We start from the raw sequence: 13,765 nt of genomic DNA, 5'->3' as shown, positions 1-13,765 counted from the left end.
TTTTTCCTACTTTATTCCATTCCAGAGTTTAAAATATTTTCCAAACTTTATGTAAAAATATATTTGAAAGTGAAAATGGATTTTTCTAGTGTTTGTTTATTGGCTTTTACTTAAGTGTTAACATAAAGTTGGCCAGAAAAAAAAAAAAACTTATTTGGTGTCAAATACAATGAAATGAAATAAAGAGACTCTTGAATCTAAACCTACTATTTGTTGGGAAATCTGAAGATGAAACTCTTTTAATCTTTAAAGTCTTACTTAGACTTATTTTCTTCTTTCTCTACCCCATTCCCCAAATACACAATGTCGTTCATTATTTACCACTAAGGCCTTTTACCATTACAATATTCATCAAAATCTTTCACATATAGTTTTCACAATTATAATATCCAATTTCCCCTCCCTTTTTTTGCCTTAATTCTAACTCATCTCTAGAGCTGGATCTCAGAAGCTACTCTTCTCTGAAGTCCACTTTGATTTCCCTAGTTTCTTAGGTGTTTTTTTCCTTTATTTAAAAAAAAAATTTAACGTTTATTTATTATTGAGAGACAGAGAGAGACAGCATGAGCATGGGAGGGGTGGAGAGAGGGAAAGATACAGAATATGAAGCAGGCTCCAGGCTCTGAGCTGTCAGTACAGGGCCCGAGGCAGGACTGGAGCTCACAAACTGCGAGATCATGATCTGAGCCCAAGTCGGACGCTTGACCTTAATCGACTGAGCCACCCAGGTGCCTCTCTTCTGTGTTCTTTTAGCACTTTGGATCCTCCTTCTCCTTTTCCATAATAGCCCCTCAATTCTACTCATGTAACACTTGGGAAGGAGTAGGTGGGACTCAGCCGGGTCTCAGAAACTTAATTCATCCATTGATGTTATAACATCTTGTATCAATGAAGATTCAGGTAGATCAACTATGGGCCATTCATAGCTCTCTGTGCCTCAGTTTCTTCATCTTTAGAATGAAGATAATAGGAAGCGTGGGTGGCTCAGTCAGTTAAGCATCCGACTCTTGGTTTCAGCTCAGGTCATGATCTCACAGCCACGGATGGAGCCCTGCATCAGACTCTATGCTGAGCTTGGAGCCTGCTTGGGATTCTCTGGCTCCCTCTCTCTTTGCCCCTACCAGGCTTGCTCACTTTCAAAATAAACAAATAAACATTTATAATAAAAAAAAAGAAAATACAATGAAGATAATAAGATGATACCTAATTCTAAGGTGGTTATAAAAATTAAATCAATTAATATTTGTAAAGCCTTTGCAGCATTACCTAACATCTAGTAAGCACTTGTAAGTACTTATCCCTAAAGAAAATAAAATATATGAATAAATATTTTCCGGTTATACTATTTGAAGAAACTGCTCTGTTAGGAACTCTTGAAGGTTACAGCTGTGTAAAATCTGGGCAAAGAAATTATGAATCCTTCTAAGTTTGCTCTTTTTTCAAATATTATGTGATACACCATTATTGATCTATTTTTATGAGGCCTCTTTGAAAGTATATCAATTGCATATTTGAAAGTTTTTAGCAAAGAGATGTGTTTCTGAGTGCTGGGGGAATGAAGCAATGCAGCTGTGATCATCTGGAAGAAAAAAACACAGTGGCACAAACATTTTGGACAGCAAATCCCTTGCCTCAGCAGTTTTTCTGCAAAAATCAGGTTAATCACTCAACCAGAACATTTCAATAATCAGAATGCCCCATTCCCTGCATGCAGGTTAACTAATGTACTATTGAATTATATTTTCTGGAGCAGCCAGATGAAACTGGCAGGCTGAGAATGGCATGCAGCATACGAGGATTTATTTGTATATACAAAACAGATTTGTGTTCCTTTCAGACTTGCTATAAGCTTAGGAACTGCTAAATCAGAGTTCTGGGAGTAACTCCAAACCCAGACAATTTCTCAGAAATGGCTAGATCTGCTGCTGCACCAATCTCCAGATGGCGATTCCACATTTCATTTTCCTCAGATTTTGTGTTCAAATCATGGCCTTAGAGGTGAGACTGTTTCTAAGGCCCAAACAATTAAAATTTTTCAATATATAGTGAGGGGGAAAACATCTAAGACAAGTGAGTGGGAAAAACAGAAAGCTAAAAATATTTCAGCTCAAGACATTAGTCTTTTACGATATAAAGCATAAAGGCCAGCCCTATCCAACAGAACTTCCTGTGATAATGGAAACAGACTACAATTGTACTGTCCAATATGGTAGCCACTACCCACATGAGCTATTAAGCAATTGAATTTTTTCAGGCTAGCGCAACTGAGGGACTGAATTTTTTATTTTCACATCTCCTGAGTAGTAGCTGGCAAAGGCAATTATCCTCATTTTCCAGAGACAGAAGAAATGAATGGCATGCTCAGTGTTAATCAGTGTGACAGGGATATCACTAAGAATTGGGCATATATGCATGGGCAAACTAAATGCATAGTTTCTGAGGGAATATCAGGCTAACATAATTACTTAGGGCAAGATTTAGGAATGTTTAAGAAGAGTTGGGACTCAGATATGATTTTACTATTTTGGTAATTCCCGATTCCTTTGGAAAAGTGGAAGTGGGTAACACAATAATGTGTTCAATCATTTTCAATGATTTTTTTTCATTAAAATTTTAACAAGTCTCTGCTACAAAGTACTTAAAGATATATTGATAGATATATTGAACCCATGAAGGCTATAGTCAAAGGAAGGAAAGATGATATTCAAGCACAGTAAAAGGAACGGGGCTAGGCTGTAATTCAGAGTTCTCTAGGACAGAAACACCAAAACACCATTCTGGGCTGGCTGACCCTGCAGGGAGGCTTGATGTTCAAGCAGCATATAAGCTGGGCTTTAAAGGATGGATAGGAGCCTATCCATGGGGCACCACCATGTAGAACATGCTCCTTTGTCTACCCTGGGGGCAGTGGGCCAGGGTTCACCAAGCCACAGAGCAAATTGGTAGCTTCCTGGAGTTTCAGTTATACTCAATAGCAAGTGATTTGAAACATTTTAAGTATTCAAATAAATGAAGATTTATTAAAAATCTCAAAAAAAATCTGTATGCACTTTTCCTATAAATAGGAGACTTCAAAGAAAACTTGGCTCACTCAGGGCAGGCAGCTTTCGGGCATACCTAGAGACACCTCAAGGGTGTCCATTTCCTTTCCTCTGCTCTAAGTTATGCTTTAGATAGAAGGCACCAGACACACTTGGGAAATAACAATAGATAATGCAGGGCTCCTGAGGGATGGAGAAGGAGGTTAATGCAGGTGCTGTGTTGATGGGTTGCAGGGGTGCCATGACATATCAATCCCTTCATCTTTGGTCTAAGGGATGGTCAGAGGCCCAAGTCTAATCCTTTCAGCCCTGAGTAGTCTCATCAGGACCCTAATTTTCCTACAGTTTACCCCCATTGACCCGATACAATCATTTTCTGTGTCATGATGGGGATAATGCTGGCATGCACTTCTTTAAGCAAAGGTTATCTCTGTAGTTATAGACATGAAGCCAGGATAAAGATAATCACCTCCTCACTAAGTATACAGAAAATCCTTCTTCCAACTTCCACCTTTCCTTTCTGCCACCACTTTCTCTCTTTGACCACGTAGAGATGGATTTAAACTACATTCATTCAACCATGGAGAAAAGTAGAAATGTTTTACACAAGTAAGATTAAACAATAAAATGGCCAGTGGGAGTATAAATTTGTATATCCTCTTAATAGGGTAATTTGGCAATAGATATTCAAATGTTAAATGTCTGTACCATTTGATTCAGCAATATCTCATCCAAGAATTCATCCTGCAGATGTGCCTATACACGTATGGAATGGCCGCGAGGACAGGAGCATTCATTGCAAATGAAAGAATTGGAAAAAAAAAAATGTTGGGGATGATTAAACCATGAACTGGTTAAATAAATTATGGTGTAATCCATAAAATTGAATACTATATAACTTTTTTAAAGGCCGAGGAAAGTGTATATGCATTGAAATGGTTACTTTCTATAATTTGTTGTCAAGTCAAAAGAGCAAGGTATAAGAGCATGTCTGGTGTATATAAAAAAATTGCTATGGGCTCACCAAACCCATTTCATTTTTGTCCTGGTCAGACACCTGACTTCATTTCCTTGTAGTCAGGTGGGGCCATATGACAGAGATCTGGCCAAATAAATATGGACAAAAGTAATATAAATTATTTCCAAGCCTGGTCCCTAAAAACCCCTTAGATCGTCCATGCTCTATTCCTTTCTTTGTTAGTTCATCATAAAGAGCATTTGGCAGAGGTCCCAAATCCCTAGGGACTGGCAGAGCCACTAGAGTAAAGGAAGTTGGGATGATTAATTGCTACTGGAGAAGACTAGTACTCCCTTTACTGGCCCAAAGGCCACACTGGATTGGGACATGAGCAAGAAGTAAACCATTATTGCCTTAAATCATGGAGATTTGGGCGTAGCTGGTTAAAGCATTTTGCTTATTCAAGGGGATGCAAAAAAGGGGATGCAGAATATTTACATACATATATATGCATACACACACATAAACTATTGGTTGTCTCCAGTGAGACTAGGAAAAAGAAGCTGCCTTAGAGGTCACCCAATCTCGGGGTCTGCAATCTCTGCCAATCCTGGGGCTGCGTGGAGGGGGCAGGTTGATGGGAAATGGGGACAACTGCTCTGGCATCTGTCCTGGATCTGCCCTCTCGTTTCTGCCTGAGCAGTTTTGGTTTTTTACACACTGTGAAGCAGGGTCAGATTTTCTTTGAATGTAGCGTTCTGCTACTAAAAAATGTTTGAAGCCCTGACCTAATACTGTCCCCCAGAAAGTTCAAGAAACATGTGGAAGGCCAATGGGCCAGTGAGAGGCAGCAGTGAGCTGAAAAATCCTAAACCAGAGTTGTTTCTCTTTTATGACATTCATATTGTTAATTTTGCTTCAAATGTCTTAAATGATGTCTCAGAATTAAAATCTCTCCCTCCACCCCTCCCTGGAGGTAACTAATATCCTGAAGTTAGAAAGTGTTTTTCTTTCCATGAGTATGTTCATGTACTTAACATATATGTGTCTTTAAGCAATAATTAATATTATTTTTACTATAGAATATTATATGTAATCAGTGTATTTTAAAATTTTACAGGGGCGCCTGGGTGGCTCAGTCAGTTAAGCGTCCGACTTCAACTCAGGTCACAATCTCGCAGTCCGTGAGTTCGAGCCCCGTGTCGGGCTCTGGGCTGATGGCTCAGAGCCTGGAGCCTGCTTCGGATTCTGTATCTCCCTCTCTCTCTACCCTCCCCCATTCATACTCTGTCTGTCTCTCTCTCAAAAATAAATAAACGTTAAAAAAAATTTTTTTTAATTTTACAGAAACTTAATATACATATAACTAGCATATTACATTTGGTGTATTTTAAAATTTTATAGAAATTTAACCATAAATATTCTTTTGTATTCTTTTTACATTCAATATTATTGAATTGTGGTTACATTATTGAAAGTGGTTATACCAATTTACATTCCCACGTAAGAGTATAAAAGTTTTTTCCCGCATTCTAGTAAACACTTAGTATTGACAAATTTCTAATTTTTGCTATTTGGATAAGTATGAGCTGTTATCACATTATCGTTTACTTTGCATTTCCCTTTACTAATGAAATGAGCATAATTTTCTTGTTTATTGACCTTCTGTGATACCTCTTTAGTGAATTGTTGATCATATCTTTTACCCAGTATGATTTTTTTCTTGCTGATTAGTTCATCATACAATTTTGTTATTATTTTGTTTTGGTTACTTATAGTTCAAATATATTCTTCTGTTATCTCCTTAAACTTTTCACCTTTGTCTTTTTTTTTTTTTTTTAATTTTTTTTTTTTCAACGTTTTTTTATTTATTTTTGGGACAGAGAGAGACAGAGCATGAACGGGGGAGGGGCAGAGAGAGAGGGAGACACAGAATCGGAAACAGGCTCCAGGCTCCGAGCCATCAGCCCGGAGCCTGACGCGGGGCTCGAACTCACGGACCGCGAGATCGTGACCTGGCTGAAGTCGGACGCTTACCGACTGCGCCACCCAGGCGCCCCTCACCTTTGTCTTTTAACCGTGTTTATTGGGGTCTTTTTCAAGGAGAAATTTTTTATTTTAATGTAGCAAAATTTACTCCATTTTTACCTGTGATTTCTGCTTTTGGTAACTTATTTTTTTAAAAAAATCTTTCCCTGTCCTAATGTCATACATTTTCTCCTAAAGTTTAATAATTGGCTGTTAATAATTAAGTCTTTAATGCATCCCAAGTTTATTTATTATATGATGTGAAATAGGAATCCACTTTTATTTTCTTCTATATGGATAACTAATCATCTCGGGACTATGCATAGGTGTTTGGTAGTTCATCCTTTTCTCACTGATTTTGGTTGGCTTTCTGTCCAGTGCTTTTCAAAGATCCATAAGACATTCATTCTAATAAATACTTGATATCTATTATCCAATAGCTTATTTAATAGTTGAAATATAAGAACAGTATAAGAATATACATAGGTATTCACTGAAGCATTATTTACAGTAGTGAAAATTTAGAAGCAATTCAAAAATCAAGCACATTTACTTCCATTACCCTGAATTTTTAAAAGCCTGAGGAAAGTGTTAGGTTATGATAATAAATAAAGCAAGTTAACAAAGTTTTAGAAACCATCTGACTTAAACCACATAGGAAAAAATGTATGTAAAAATACTGGATAGAAAACTATTTAGCAAAATTTACAGTGGCTGCATAATGTTGTAGGATTATTTGGATTTTCCTTAAGGAAAAAAAAACACCTTTACAGTCTTAACCAAATGAACATCTTATAAAGTTATCATTTAGAATTATGAACATTTGAAATAGACCTGAACCTTTAAAAATATTAAGGGATAATAAAAGGTGATAAATAATACATAAAAGAAAATTAAAAATTGACCCAGATTTGTTAGGATTTTCAGGGGGATAAAATATCTCAAAGGGCCTAATATAGAATCAGGCAAATGAGCAATAAGTGCTCATTAAATAGTTAACCCATATGATGTCCAAATTTATTGAGTTATTTTCATTCTTTTCAAAACTTACTGGAAGGATAAGAATAGTTCCCTCCCATATAATACCTAATATGAACGTTTAAAAATGGTGGACCACTGAAATATAAGCATTCTGCAATGCAATTTGTAGAAGCAGAACTAAATTACAGAGAAATGGCAAAAGGAGACCTTTTAATAGAAGAGAATTTTAAAAATCATAAATTATAATTGACAAATTATGAGACTATTATACCACAAAACTACATTCACTTTTGAAGTAAGTAAAATTCTAGAAGTTAGAAATACACTATGAACATTACGCATGCAAAAATGACAGATATAAACACTGGTATTTCTCTTTTTTTAAAATGTTATTTATTTATTTATTTATTCATTCATTCATTCATTCATTCAGTGCATGAGCAGGGGAGGGGCAGAGAGAGAGGGTGAGAGAGAGAGAATCCCAGGCAGGCTCCATACTACCAGAGTTGGGCCTGACGCAGGGCTCGATGTGGGACTCAAACTCAATAAACTGTGAGATCATGACCTGAGCTGAAATCAAGCATGGGATGCTTAACCAACTGAGCCACTCAGGTGCTTCGATGCTGGTATTTCATTGGAAGTAGGTAATGTCTACAACTCCAGGCAAAATTAGGTGGAAAATTGGGAACAAAACATTTTTATAATTCTAAATATTTAACTTAGCAGCAGGGAGTTTTGCAAAGAACATTGAACTCTGAGTCCTAAAAACAGTTCTGCAACAGATCAATCTTGATCAAGTCACATAAGCTTTCAGAACCTCAGTTTCCTACTATGAAGCATGGGGGCAATACCTGTCCACCTCATGGAATAACACTGAGATTGAAATAACAATAAGAAAAGCAAATCAACTCCTTGGAAGAGGTAATGCATGGTCATTATAATTTAGGCAGGGCTAAAGTTCAGAGTCTGCTTTCCTCATAGACTGGTTCATTTATCACTTATTAGTCCTAATAATTAATAATAAAAATAACAACTCACATTTCCATAATGCCATTACAGGTTGAGAAAGTGCCTTCATACATAGTATCTCATTTTTTTTCTTCACAGCAACCCTTTGAAAGTATGGTAAACACCCCATTTTATACAGAGGTGAAAACAAGTCTCAGAGAGTTAGTTAAGTAACTTATCCAAAGTCATATACCTTGTAAGTAGCAAGACTGACTCAAATCCTACTTTCTAATAATGAGTCCATTGTTTTACTGATAACAATGCTGACAACAAAACTAATAGTTATTATACTTTGAATACTTACTATGAGCCAAGCATTATTCTTTTTTTTAGTTGAAGTATAGTAGATGCAATATTACATTAGTTTCAGGTGTACAACATAGTGACTGGACAACTCTATACACTATGCTGTGCTCACTACCAGTGTAGCTACCATCTGTCACCATACAACACTACGACAATTTCATTGACTATATTCCCTATGCTGTACCTTTCATCCCAATGACTTACTCATTCCATAACTGGAAGCCTGTACCTCCCACTCCCTTTCACCAATTTTTCCCAGCTCCCCACTAACCTCCCCTCTGGCAACCATCAATTTTTCACTATATTTATGGATCTGTTTCTACATGTTTATTTGTTCATTAGCTTTGTTTTTTAGATTTCACATAAAAGTGGAATATGGTATTTGTTTTTTTTTGTCTGACTTATTTCACTTAGCATATACCCTCTAGATCCATTTATGTTGTCATGAATAGCAAGATCTCACTCTTTTTATGGCTGAGTAGTATTCCATCCTATCTCTATAGATACCACATCACATCTTCATCCATTCATCTATCAACGAACACTTAGATTGCTTCCATATCTTAGCTATTATAAATAATGCTGCAATGAATATATGGATGCATATATCTTTGTGAATTAGTGTTTTTGTTTTATTTGGGTAAATATCCACCAATGTAATTACTGGATCATATGGTATTTCTGTTTTTAATTTTTTGAGGAACCTCCATACTATTTTCCACAGCAGTTGTACCAATTTACATTCCCACCAACAGTGTATGAGGGTTGCTTTTTCTCCACATCCTTGCCAACACTTGCTATTTCTTGTCTTTTTGATTCTGGCAACTATAAGGTGATTATCTCCTGGTGGTTTTGGTCTGCATTCCCCTGATGATTAGTGATATTGAGCATGTTTTCATGTGTCTGTTAGTCATTCATATGTCTTCTTTGGAAAAATTGTCTATTCAAGTCTACTACCCATTTGTTCATTAGGTTATTGGGTTTTTGGTGTTGAGTTGTATAAGTTCTTTACATATTTTGGATATTAACCACTTATCACATATATCATTTGCAAATACCTTCTTCCACCCAGTAGATTGCTTTTAAATTTTGTTGACTGTTTTCTTCAAAGTGCAAAAGCTTTTTATTTTGGTGTAGGTCCTAATAGTTGATCTTTGCTTTAATTTCCCTTACCTGAAGAGACATATCTAGAAAAATGTTGCTAAGGCTAATGTCAAAGAGATTACTGTCTATATTTTCTTCTAGTAGTTTTATGGTTTCAGGTCTCACACTTAGGTCTTTAATCCATTTAAAAAATTTTGTATATAGTGTAAGAAAATGGTCCAGTTTCAGTCTTTTGCAGGTAGCTGGCCAATTTCCCCAGCACCATTTACTGAAGAGACTGTCTTCCTCATTGCCTATTCCTGCCTACTTTGTCATGGATTAATTGACCATTTAACTGTGGATTTATTTCTGGGCTCTCTATTCTGTTCTATTGATCTATGTGTCTATTTTTGTGCCAGAACCACACAGTCTTAATTATTATAGCTTTGTAGTATATCCTGAAATCTGAAATTATGATACCTACAGCTTAGTTCTTCCTTCTCAAGACTGCTTTGACTATTCAGGATCTTTTGTGGTTCCATAAAAATTACAGAATTATTTGTTATAATTTTGTGAAAAATGCTGTTGGTATTTTGGTAGGAATTTCATTGAATCTGTAGATTGTTTTGGGTAGCATGGGCATTTTAACAGTATTACTTCTGCCAATCCATGAGCATAGTATGTCTTTCCATTTGTTTGTGTCATCTTCAATTTTTTTCATCAATGTTCTATAGTTTTCAGAGTACAGGTCTTTTACCTCCTTGGTTAAGTTTATTCCTAGATAATTTATTCTTCTTGGTGCAAATGTAAATTTTTTTCTTAATTTCTCTTTATGCTACATTTTTTGTGTATAGAAATGCAGAAGATTTCTGTATATTAATTTTGTATCCTGCAACTTTACTGAATTCATTTATTACTTCTAATAGATTTTTGGTGGAATCTTTAGGGTTTTCTATGTACAGTATCTTGTCATCTACAAACAGTGACAGTTTTACTTCTTCCTTATATATTTGGATGCCTTTTATTTCTTTTTCTTATCTGATTGTTGTGGCTAGGATTTCCAGCACTATTTTGAATAAGATTGGCAAGTGTGGACATCCTGGTCTTTTTCCTGATCTTCGAGGAAAAGTTCCACATTTTTGATTATTGAGTATGATGTGGCTTTGTCATATATGACCTTTATTATGTTGAGATATGTTTCCTCTAATCCTAACCTTGTTAAAAGTTTTTTAATCATTAATCGATATTGTACTTTGTCAAACGCTTTTTTGGCATCTATTGAAATGATCATATAATTTTTATCCTTCATTTTGTTTATGTGGTGTATCACGTAGATTTATTTGAAAATATTAAGCCATCCATGCATCCCCAGAATAAATTCCACTTGATCATTATGAATAATCCTTTTAACGTATTGTTGAATTCATTTTGCTAATATTTTGTTGAGGATTTTACATATATGTTCATTAGGGATATTGGCCTGTAGTTTTCTTTTTTCTGTAGTATCTTTAGCCAGGCACTATTCTAAGTGCTTTACAGGTACTTTCTTGTTTGCAACTCACAATGACCCTATAGAGTGGTTAGGATTGTCCCATTTTATAAATAGGTAAGTTGAAGCATAGGGACATTAGTTATCTCACCCAACGTCACACACTGGTAAGTGGCATTTAAACCAAGTAACATGGCTCTAGAAGCTACTCTCTTAACTACAATATTCCATTTACCATCCTCCTAGGTTCGGGTTACCCACTCCACTGTTGAATATGTCCTCATTAGCCGCAAATACATAAAGCCTACCTAGGTTTTCCAGATTATTGCCATAGCACCTAGTCACAGATGATCAGAAAGTCTCATATGGTTCTGCATAAGATTCTTTTTGAAAAATTTTTTTTTAATTTTTATTTATTTTTGAGAGAGAGAAGGAGACACAGGACCCAAAGCAGGCTCCAGGCTCTGAGGGGTCAGCACAGAGCCTGACGCAGGGCTCGAACCCACGATCAGTAAATTCATGACCTGAGCCGAAGTTGGACGCTCAAGAGACTGAACCACCCACCCAGGCACCCCTGTTTCTGCCTAAGATTCTTAACACATAAACTTACCTCTGTTACCTCTCTGACTCTTTACTAAGGTAACCATTCATTCTGGTTTGACCAGAACACTTCCAGGTAATGCCTGTTGTCCTGGCCTAATTACTCATTGTGCCCCCACTTCACTCTCAAAAGTTTCAGTTTGAAAGATAAATTATGGTTTCCTACTCCTGATCCCAGATGCCCAGATTCCTGGCCCTTTCACAAACTACACATAACTTGGATTGCCTGCTGGTCCCTTCTGGGCCTGTTCTTCATTGTGTTGGCTGCCTATCTCCCCAACTAGCTGTGACACTGACATGACAGTGGAACTCCATTCTAAGACTGACTTGATAACAGCAGGGGGAGGAAAAATAATAGGTGGGTGTGAGAAGGGCCTGGTATTCCATCTCAAGTATTCATTCCTTAGTACCCAGGTGAGAACTACAAAAGAAAAGATATCCAACACAACTGAAAATTTACACATCAAGATTGATTCTTCCCACCCCTGGAACTGATCCTAATCTTGGCCAATCTTTATAGGCAAAAGAAATTATGCTTTTTAATCCTCTGAATACATAGGAGCATTGCAGTCTCACAGAGTTTTCATTTTTGCCCTATAATTTTTCTCAGTGTGAATAATCTTTTTAGGCCTTTGCTTTAAAGTGTGTTTACAGCTTCCCTATCACAAGACCTCACCAGGGAACAACTGGCCTGGGGAAGCTAGACAGGGAAGGGCTGATTCAGCAAGGACCAGTCGTAGTAGGCATGCTTGAGAAGGTATGGGGAGAGGTGGAGGCACTGAAATCAGCAGAAAGTAGATGCCAAATAGCTTGATTTAAAATTAAAATAATGTGTTTCTCAAATGGTGCATTCATCTTAAAAATGGTGTATTAAAAAACAACATTAAACTTCCTCCATCATGCCCACCTCAAACTTCATCCCAAGGAGGAAACCCATGCCTGCCCATCAAGGGAAGATGTTAAGAAAGCAGAGTAATATTTACAGCATGCCTAACACTAAATTTTTTTTCATTTTTAACGTTTATTTATTTTTGAGACAGAGAGAGACAGAGCATGAATGGGGGAGGGTCAGAGAGAGGGAGACACAGAATCGGAAACAGGCTCCAGGCTCCGAGCCACCAGCCCAGAGCCTGACACGGGGCTCAAACTCACGGACCGCAAGATCGTGACCTGAGCTGAAGTCGGACGCTCAACCGACTGAGCCACCCAGGCGCCCCAATTTTTTTTTTTCATTTTTGAAAAGCAACCCTATGAAGTGGGTATCACTAATCCCTGTTGGTTTTTTAAGAATTTTTTTTTATTAGAGAGAGAGAGAGAACACGAGTAGGGGAGAAGGATGGAGGGAGAGAGAGAGAGAAAGAGAGGGAGAGAATATCCTAAGTAGACTCCAAGCTCAGCATGGAGCCTGATGCAGGAATCGATCCCATGACCCTGGAATCATGACCTGAGCCAAAATCAAGATTCAGGCACTCAAATGACAGAGCCACCCAGGTGCCCCATTAATCCCTGTTTTATAGATTTTATAGATAAACAAAAATATGAGAAGTTAACTTGTCCAAGGTTTCAATGCTGCAAGTGGCAGAGATAAGATTCAGCCTAATAGCAAAACCATAATGGACTGAATATTGTGTTTCCTCAAAATTCATATGTTGAAATTCAACCCCCAAGTAGTTGGTTTTAAGAGGTGCGGACTTCAGGGGGCACATGGGTGGTTCAGTCAGTTGAGCATCCAACTTCAGCTCAGGTCATGATCTTACAGTTTGTGGGTTCAAGTCCTGCATCAGGCCTGTGCCGATGGCTCGTAGCCTGGAGCCTGCTTTAGATTCTGTGTCTCCCTCTCTGCCCCTCCCCCACTTGTCCCCTGTCTCTCAAAAATAAAAAAGAGAGGAGCCAAGATGGCAGAACAGCATGGAAGTTTTTTGTGTGTCTCGCACCCATGAAATACAGCCAGACCAACACTAAACCATCCTACACACCTAGAAAACTGATTGGAGGATTAACACAACAATCTGCACAACCTGAACCACAGAATTCAGCAGGTACGTGGCGTGGAGAGGTTAATTTGGGGAGCGAGAAGCCGCAGAGGGTAGGGAGCCACTTTTGCAGGTGGAGAGAGGACAGAGACTGGGGAGGGGGAGAGAATATGGGAAAAGTACCCCTCCCTCAAAGCAGCTGGAGAGAAAGAGGAAAATTGGAAACAGCCACAGAGACTAAACTAAAAAGGGAGAAAGGAGAAAGGAGAAAGGAGAAAGGAGAAAGGAGAAAGGAGAA

At 37.5% G+C, this 13,765-nt stretch overlaps 1 protein-coding gene across 2 annotated transcripts in view; it reads right to left on the bottom strand.

Annotated features, from left to right (window-relative positions):
• SLC9A9 (solute carrier family 9 member A9) overlaps positions 1-13,765 on the bottom strand; it is a 573,025-nt gene that overhangs the window by 503,706 nt on the left and 55,554 nt on the right. Inside the window, exon 3 of one of the 2 annotated variants that reach the window (XM_049629746.1) lies at positions 3,750-3,797. The exons of the other annotated variant lie outside the window; for it this stretch is intronic. Coding sequence (XP_049485703.1) covers positions 3,750-3,797 — 48 coding nt within the window. The remainder of the gene's footprint in view (positions 1-3,749; positions 3,798-13,765) is intronic. 2 annotated transcript variants of the gene reach the window in all.

This window comes from Panthera uncia, chromosome C2 (assembly GCF_023721935.1).
Source record: "Panthera uncia isolate 11264 chromosome C2, Puncia_PCG_1.0, whole genome shotgun sequence".
Taxonomy (NCBI): domain Eukaryota; kingdom Metazoa; phylum Chordata; class Mammalia; order Carnivora; family Felidae; genus Panthera; species Panthera uncia.
The sequence above is the reverse complement of the archived record's forward strand: the minus strand, read 5'-3'. Positions and strand labels throughout refer to the sequence as shown.